Source organism: Papaver somniferum, chromosome 8 (assembly GCF_003573695.1).
Source record: "Papaver somniferum cultivar HN1 chromosome 8, ASM357369v1, whole genome shotgun sequence".
NCBI lineage: Eukaryota > Viridiplantae > Streptophyta > Magnoliopsida > Ranunculales > Papaveraceae > Papaver > Papaver somniferum.
The window spans coordinates 121,224,511-121,234,084 of record NC_039365.1 but is presented as its reverse complement, the minus strand read 5'-3'; the positions used below and the strand labels follow the sequence as shown (position 1 = coordinate 121,234,084).

Below are 9,574 nucleotides of genomic sequence, written 5' to 3'. Positions count from 1 at the left end.
GTAACTTTCTTATAATCATTAAGTTACTCGTATATTTCTTGTAATTATTAAGTTTTCGTTTAGTCTGCGAGCATGATAAGTTTTTGTTTCTTATAAACATGTTTTGTATAAAACTGAATGAGTATGTTGCATGATATACGTTGTTTGGTATCCTCCTGAGGAGTGTCTGTCTTACTCCATGGCTTTTCACTATATCGATACTGGAATTTGATGTCAAATTATTAGGGGTGGCATTGGATCGCAATATTACATATTATGGATGGAATAGTCTCTCAACATTAATATATGGGGGCGTAAAAGCAACCTATAGATTTTATATAGACCATGTCGGTTGGTGGCAGTTGTGGGTTGAATAATATCATTTTATATTAATTTTTTATGCACATAATAGGGGGAGGACCCAATACTTTATAGTATCTGGGGACCGTCTAGTCCCAAGTATTACTTTATACATATTTCTATGTGTATAGATCGGTCGTAAGCATATTATGCTTGATTGTTCAGTCTTAGTAATATGACTGGGTTACCATGATCTTACTTTTGGAAGAAATTCTAGGTTCATGATGCGGATGGGGTCCTTTGTGAACCTGCTATGCGGGGTCCAGTCATAGTAATCAAAACCTTCTTGTATTTAGACTTAGTTGGTGGTATATGAATTCATGAGGTGTACACACTATAAATATATCATTTAGTACGTTGATTCATGCTAACAGCTGAGATTGGATTTTTGTTATATTATCTTCTTTTCAATTAAGTGAGACGAGGTTAGGATAACATATATTTAGGTTGTTTTAACGTCATTTCCGTAGAACATATTGGTGGTGATCTTTCATAGATATTGTTTGGGAAACAATGTCTAGGGAAATGATATGGATCAGTCTTATGATGTGTGTTGTGTGTACAAGATGTTTAATTGTTTTGTTTAGTGGAAATACAAATTGAAGTTTAATTCTAAATTGAGGTTTCCTGATTGCATGGGTTTTCAATTTTTGGATAGATTGTATAGGAAAACTGTTCAAAAGATGGTTTATCAATCAGATGGGAATCCTAGTGATTCAACTGCTTGTATTGTAGCTAATGATGGTTTTACTACTGCTTGGTGTCCAAACTTCCTTGGTGTATAAATACCTAAGTTTGCATTTCAAGCAAACTAATCCTCAGATCCATCAAAACTACCAAGTTTTGTTGTTACTAGTGGAGCCGTCTATCCAGAGAGGAAAGTACCCTAATTAGGCGAAATCTCTTACGACCGCTCGTTTTAAAGACTTCTTTGAGATTGAGAAGCTACGAGAAGCGTTGGTGGGAAACTAGATAATTGCAGTATTATTATTTTTCAATTTGATTTGATTGACTAACGGTTGTTGAACTTTGATTGCACCTAGTTTGTTTATGCTTGAGAATCTTCTCTTCTGATATAAGATTCACTCAAACTAGATCGAAGTTTCGATGGGATCTATAAAACTGTTTTTTGATCTAAAGACGTCTTGTGATAATCCATTGTTAACAGACTCCGTTCTGTACGTGATTGATCACAAGAGATTCAAGTTGTGGTGTTCAGGTGTTTATTAAAGATCTAAGAAGATTTGAAGACAAAGAAGATTTCTTATTGGTTTCATAATCTTTGGTGTGCACGAAATTTGATCGGATGGGATTCAACTATAATTAGCTTATCTTGATAAACTTGATTGATTAGTTGTGTAGATCGACATCAATATATAGTATCTTTGTGATTTATATATTTGATTGCAAAATCTAAACCCGATTACTTTGGTAGTTGAATATCAGATAGATCTAAGACCCGACAAAGGAGTTTATTGGTTAAACGGAATAGCCTTTGTCAAACTCATATCACTGTGGTTGAAAAGAGTTGTTACCGAACAAATTTATTGTTCCTTTACTGTTTGGAATACGAACCAAAGGAATTGTTCCAGTGCGTGCACTTATCGAATGTCGGAAGCGCATGGATACTAAAGAAACTAGGTGAACTGTAGGTTTAGTTGCTTGGTCTCAACTATACGATGTTGGTTTGATTTTGTATAGCGACTTAATTCTGAGAGTATTCAATTCTGGAGTAGGTCCCGGGGTTTTTCTGCATTTGTGGTTTCCTCGTTAACAAAATCTTATTGTGTCTTTTACTTTTCTATTTCCGCCAATTAATTGTTTTTGTTATAATTAAAAGTAAAATACACAAAAGTTAATTCTGAATTACTTGATAGAAATCCTATAGAGTATGGTTAAGTCCGAACCTATTATCAAGTAATCACACTTTAATTGTTGTATTGTCTCGATCTCGTATCCATAGACGATCCCACAAAGTGTGAATACCGATTCATTGTATTGTCTCGACTCATTCCATAGACAATCACTTTCGGTAAGAGGACTTATAGGTGGAAAAGTTTTAGATTGAGGTATAACCTCGTCTTTTCAGCTTGAGAATTATAAATAAATTGATTACCACCATAATGTTCCTGATCTTGTACTCCATACATGTTATTTTCGTAAGAAAAAATTCGACTACACTAAAATAAGAATAAGCTAACAAACATCTAAGAATAAGAAAAAAAAATAATTATACGTACAACCTGTTCATAGAATTCACCTCCGTCTTTCGATGGTCGACAAGTACCACGAAAACCCGAAAAGAAACTTGAAAAACATTAAAATAAAAAACTAAAATAGCATCGTATTTTTCTTGGTTACAGTCTCAGTCATAAAGGGTATAGGTGTTTTGATATAATTTCAGGCAATATATATGTATATTTCTAGACATGTTTCTTTCAATGAATCTTCTTTTCCCTATAAACATCTTCACTCTGAGTGTTCCACAATGCCTCCTGCTTTAGCTGCTGCTGAACTTTCTATAGTGCCTTCATCTGTCACTTTATCACCTCATGTTGCTTTATCTCCTTCTCTTCCTCATACATCCACTTCTTTAACTAAGAATGATCACAGCATGACTACTAGGGGTAAGAGGGGTATATACAAGCTTAAATCTTATTTTGCTACTAACCACCCATTGTTTGTTGCATTTTATCTCTAATTCCTACTTGTATTACTGCTGCGAGGAAACAAGAAGTTTGGAGGGTAACATTTGTTGTTGAATACAATGCTTTGAAAAATGCTGGTATTTGGTCTCTAGTTATACCAGAAGACAACCAAAATATTGTTGGCTGCAAATGGGTGTTTAGGATAAAATACAATTCAGATGGGAGTATCGACAGACACAAGGTCAGACTTGTGGCTAAAGGCTATCATCAACAACATGGACTTGATTTTGAAGCCAAATTTCTCCCTGTAGCTAAACCAACTACATTCAGGATTGTGTTATCTATGGCAGTGCAGTTTGATTAGCCTATACATCAACTTGATGTAAGCAATGCCTTTATCTGTGGGGATTTGAATGAGAATATATACATGGCACAATCCCCTGGTTTTCTGGACCCTGACAAGCCTTACCATGTGTGTCTTTTGCATAAGGCCATCTCTGGTCTCCAGTAATCTCTAAGAGCATGGTTTGAGAAACTTAGTACTGCTCTGTTATCCCTGAAGTTTTTTAATTCATTCGCAGATTCATATTTATTTGTTCACAAGGATGGCTCCCAACTCACTGTTGCTTTTGTATATGTTGATGACATCATGCTTACTTGCTCTTCATCAAATTTTCTTCAACACGTTATCACTCACTTGCAGCTTCAGTTTCCAGTCAAGGATTTGAGACCCTTAAATTACTTTTTTAGGTCTTGAGATCCGTGGAAACTCCGATTCATTGTTTTTATCTCAGAATAAATATGCAGTGGGTTTGTTAATCAAATTTTATAAGGGAGGCTCAAAGTCTTGCACGACTCCCATTGACGCTTCATAAAAGTTATCTAGACAATCCAGCATAATACAGATCTTTAGTGGATGCTCTTCGTTATCTCACTTTGACCAGACCTGAAATTTCATTTGCAGTAAACTGTTCTGTCAGCATATGCAGCATCCAAGAACTACACATCTGATTACAACAAAGAGGATATTACGATATGTTAAATGGACTCTTGGTTTTGGTATTCATTATACTAAATGTACATCATTTCTGTTGGGGTTTTCAGATGCTGATTGGGCTGGCTATGTTGATGACAAGAGATCTACATGTGGTTATTGTGTTTTTCTGGTTTCTAATATTATCTCATGGTCTTATAAGAAACAAACAACAATAGCTCGTTCGAGTACTGAAGTTGAGTACAGAACATCGGTTCACTGTGCAACTGAAATTGTTTGGATCTGTTCTGTTTTACAAGACCTTCATCTGCCGTTAGGTGGTGTACCCAAGCTTGCCCAGGACAACATTAGCTCTCTCTCCTTAGCATCCAATCCAGTGCTGCACTCAAGAATGAAGCATGTTCATTTGGATTATCATTTCATATGGGAAGTAGTACAATCCAAAGCACTTGATGTTTTTTATGTCAGCACTATTGATCAAATTATATCTTTACAAAGGATCTTCCAGCTCCCAGATTTACTATGCTCCGGTCCAAGCTCAATGTCATTGCACAACCCTTGAGCTTGAGGGGGAATAATGACGCACATACAGCGGTGAAGGATAAGAAAAGCTGTAGTGAAGGTTCAGACAGTTTTGAATTGTATTTTCCCTCTCACGTGTGTCTAGCCGTCTCTCAGGTGTGTATATCTGTCAGTTGTCCGTCAGTTAAGAAAACAATAAATACACAATAAGTATTATCTCTCTAATGAAAAAATATCTTCTGTAATAAACATTATATGTTTCTGTGTGATTGATACAATGTGTTAACTAGTTGTGCTCGACGGAGCGTTTCCATCACCAGTCGAGCACTAACAGGCTAAGTAAACACGGCATTTCAATAGCCATTTACCCTTAAAAATATGGATGTTTAAGGACCATTTGCCCTAACTACTGGGAATGCCATGAATCACCAAGTCCCAAAGATGAGATTTGGCACAGGATTTTCCTTCTGTTGAACTGTTTTAATTTTTGGGCTGTTTTCATATTTTCACATCAGCCCATTGGGCTCAATCATGTCAGAATTAAGATAGAAAATGAAAACAAGAACAAACTTTAACTAAGAAACACATGAAGAGGATGAAGCAAAGGCAAATGTGCCACTGCCATCTGCTTCAGCAGAAATGCTAGGCACTGATCTATAAGTTCCATTATTATAAAAGCTACTTCGTAAAATATCCTAGATTCAATGTTTTTGTATTACATTCCTAGGGAGCGCAAAAACATATTAGAACCTAAGTGGTGTGCATCTTGCAGGCGCAGTAGAGAATATGTTTCCCTCATCAGAAGTGCATAAGTCAGTCGAACCATCTTGCAGTACAAATAAGATACGTTCAGTATGAACCAAATTAAAAATCAGAGTTTAAATAGTGATGATCTTTAACAAAAGTAACGACAATTACACGACTTACACAAAAGAAGTATCAGACTTACACGACTAATGTTTTCATTCAGTTGAAAAGAATGCTCCAAATTTCACGCATTTTGAGATACAAGTGATGAACTAAATAACGCACCAGGTACCACATAAGGCACGGACTCGATCTTGAATTAACTTCCTCTGCCAAGATGCTATATCCTCGAAAGCATGTCCTGGAAGGTTCTTAAAGGCCCCTGAGACGTGCAATCAGCTCATCCTGTAAAAGTTTCAAGGTATCAACCAATGAACTCATAAAGATTATAAAGATGTCAGGTTCTCTTGGATTTTCAATGGTGTTTGTAAGTGGCCAAAGTAGTTAAAACAACAGATGACAGGTTTTTGATTGTTACCTTCTTTCCTTTCACCATCAAACCTCTTTCTTTTAGAAGGTCGCGCAGCATCTTTACGGTCATTGTTTGATAAGTGTCCTTGGATCTGGAGTGAGTCTTAGATCCCTCTACAAAAAATTTAAAAATGAAATAAAATGGTTTTTACTTGGAACTGTAATTGGAACATCCTTCGGCATTTGATGTAAACATTCATAAGCAAGAACCATACACCAGAGAAAGTCCTATTGCTAGTTTGTCTTATATATCCAAAATCGTTCTATCGTATTTACTAATCTACAAAGACAGGAAGTTTGTAACCATCAACTGACTAAAGTTCCTCCCAGATATATCACAAGAAGTATCCGATTTTTTTTTAATAAAGATCTTGGCAAAAGACAGAAAAGAACAAGATGATGCATGTAAACAAGCAATACTGCAAGAGAGTGTACTATATACTACACCAGTAAAACATAAAGGTTGTCTGGCAAGTGGCAACGACAATGAAAGATATATCTACACTCTGCAGATTTCTTCAATCAATCTGCATATATTGCTATGTAACCAATTCGTACCTTTGATTTGGTAAGGCTCCAGCGTACCACCAGTCTGCAACAGAACAAGTTCAGCTTGCTCTTTCTCAGCTCTCTGCTGTACAGTGAGACTCTCGTCTTCGAAATTTGTGATTTCTCCCGCCGTTGATGACATGGATGCAACAGCTTTCGAGGCCCACCTCTATAAACAATTATTTACAAAATTTTAGCTGTTACCAATTTTTTCCAGATTAAGGTCCACAGTGGTTTTCTTCGTGTTCACAAACTCTAATTTACAGACAAAAACTCAAGCAATTATTTTAGATAGGTACTTCCAAAATCAAGTGACGTTAATTTTGTAGAAAATGAAGGGACACTAGATTTTGAAGAGACCCAATATTCGCGGGTAAGACAAACATAAGACGAGAATGAAACAATGACCGTAAAGACTCGGGCAATTATTTTAAAGTTGACTAATGTAATCAGCTTGAACATTTGTAATTCTAGAATAGTTGAGCCTGCTGGGGTCAAGTTACCTATAAACTCAAAACTGGAAGAAGGACTTTCTTGTATATCATGATCTTCATCTTTAAGAAAATTCAACAAATTAAAAAGCGAATTGGAATTGGGAAGCAAATACTTCTCTAAAGCAAGAATTAGAAAGGGTATATATAACACTGAAATGCTTGATAATTACCGGACTCGTATGCAGAATAATATTTTCCTTGCAAAATATTATGTCCCAACATTAACAACAGCCATTTGAAAAAGAATACATAATTGGGAATTAGACAAACTTACGGTATCATACTGATATTCCGTCTTCCTCTTTCGACCGTTTTTCTTAGTCATAGCAATTTCTTCTACATCGTCTTTCTTACTCTCCTCTAGTTCTTTCTGCAGAACTAAAATCGCATAGCAATGAAGAAAACCCGGAAAAAAATTACCACAAAATGAAAACAACAAGCTATAAAAAAAAAACTTCGATACCAACATTTATTTTCTTGTTAATTCGATTTGTAGAAACTCACACAAGTAAAACACAAACCTGAGCTACTTGAGACTCATGAAGCTTTGTCCGTAGTTCAGCATTATATGCTTCAAGTTCGGTAATACGTGCTTCAAGAACTGAGTTTCTATGCTTAAGATTCTTAAAGTCACAAACATACACGCACTATAAGTAAAATTGGTACTTCGTAGGAGCAACAAAGATAAACGAGACAATAAGTATTGTAATTTTAATACCCCAAGCTCTGTGTAAGAACTATTTGCCGTTCTTTTGCCAACATAGGTACCAGAGTTTAATGAAACTAAACTTTCTGAGTAATTCTCTGCCGAGACATGGTAGATTCTTGGTACGATAGCACTCCCATACTTTGGATCATATAAAACTAGGTCAGGTGCATCTGTGAATAGAATAACACCATCTTTAAAGGACCACATAAACCTCAAATTAGTGCAATGACAAGGAACTCTCCTAGTTATTATCTCATTGGTAATGGTATAACGTTTAGTCCATGATTCTGGATCTCCATAAACCTGCATTGCCCATATATCAATAACATCATCCTCATCAAGTACACAAAGGCAATCTTCCAGTACCCCCACAAGAATAAGCTGCAACCCTGCAGACGGTGGTTGAATTTCATTGAAAATCTCGTTCGTAATACCCAAAGAGACTATGGTATAATGGGTTTGCAGGGCGAGCCAATGAAGATCTCCATTAAAAAGTAACCCAGATTTTTGAGGCGAAACGAACGTATAAGGTGTGAGAAATCTTCTCCATGAATCTGATCCTAACGAATAGAGACGGACTAAAGATTCCATTTCAGTATTTTCAGCAATCAAGAACTTGTAATCGTCAGCCGTGGGATCATAAACAAAAGCATACAATGTGATGTCACTGTAACTATATCTTTTTGGCGCTTCACATATTCTCTTGTATTCGTTGGTTGATGGGTTCCAAAGACAAAAGAAGTTATCCTGATCATCCCGACCGTCATACCATAAACAGAGAATACCATTACAAGAACCAAATAAATACACAGGAAGACCGGAATCTTTGAATGGATAATCCATTTGACTAGTATAACCATCAATCCCAGTCAATGTTGATGATGAATTCTCACTTGAGGAAGAATAATCCACTTCAACATCATTACTATCATCTTTAATTTCAGGCATTTCAACATCATTAATATTATTATTTTCTTCTTCAATTTCGCGCAGTAATAAGGATGCTAATGAGTCATAACCAACTGAATGTATTAGAGTATCGTTCATGTCTTCACCAACAATACTACCAAGCATGAGACGAGTAGAGTTTTCTCTATGAAAATCATGATGCATTTGCACGAAACCCGGATCAGAAATTAGGCAATAAACTACTTTTAACCAACTCTTACACACACATTTGCATGCTAATACAGATTTTACTGGTAACCTTGAGATGATTAACTTGGAATATTGCTGAGTGACATCTTGTTTATCCTTAAACAGTCTAGAGATTATTATAAGGACACCACTTGTTTGCTGCTATAAAAATCTCCCAAAAATTCCGAAACCTCTTAGAAACTCTTAATGCCGAAAACCATTCACTACCTAAACAATTTCATGTTTCTGATTTGAAGATTCTCAACCAATATACACATACAGAAAAACAATTGGCCATAAAACTCATATGAAATTATCTCAAGCTTGGTATAAGTATCCCTAACAAAGCTTAACAATATCCTTCGATATCGCTACCATTCATCTTCACAATAGTTGAAAAACCTAGAAGTAAAAGATGAAAAAAGGAAGTACCTACTGTTTGAGTGCAGAAATGGCTGATCCGATCTTCAAGTCCTAAACCCTAAACTCACAAATTGAAGTCTTGTTAACTCTTGGATGATGAGTTCATCTCTCAATATCATCTTTCACAAATTGAAATGAAAACCCCAGAAAACTCTAAGCTGAGATGATGAGTTCCCTTTAGTTATAACTCTAATAAAGCTTGTTAAGTCTTGGACGGTTGAATCTTGCGCAGAACTGAAAACCTAAATCCCCAATTTGCAACTAAAAAACCCCAAATGTAAAAGTGCTGGAATGCGAAAATCATAAACCTAAATCGATTTCAAACCAACCACTGGAAACAAGTAACTAATACTTAAACCTTGTTAACTGTTGAATCAATCGATTTTGAGCGGAACTGAAAACCGTAAACCCCAAATATGCAGAGGGAAGCAATATTTGTTATTCAAACCCCCGAATGTGAATAAGCAAGTTTTTGTTATGT

General features: G+C 35.8%; 1 protein-coding gene across 3 annotated transcripts; it reads right to left on the bottom strand.

Moving 5' to 3' along the window:
• Nucleotides 1-5,009: 5,009 nt before the first annotated feature.
• LOC113302826 lies at nt 5,010-9,538 on the bottom strand. 3 transcript variants are annotated; one of them, XR_003337126.1, is made up of 7 exons: nt 7,543-9,538; nt 7,346-7,447; nt 7,099-7,194; nt 6,340-6,499; nt 5,789-5,895; nt 5,453-5,655; nt 5,010-5,329 (listed from the first exon to the last, which is right to left on the bottom strand). XR_003337126.1 is itself a non-coding variant. In XM_026551782.1 (6 exons), exons 1-6 carry the CDS (start codon nt 8,644-8,646, stop codon nt 5,623-5,625), a joined length of 1,602 nt encoding a protein of 533 aa, XP_026407567.1. In that variant the 5' UTR covers nt 8,647-9,538; the 3' UTR covers nt 5,359-5,622. The 3 variants fall into 3 exon arrangements, 1 of the variants encoding a protein (XP_026407567.1); XR_003337127.1 differs by having other exon boundaries at nt 5,536-5,655; XM_026551782.1 differs by lacking the exon at nt 5,010-5,329 and having other exon boundaries at nt 5,359-5,655.
• Between the last annotated feature and the right edge of the window lie 36 nt (nt 9,539-9,574).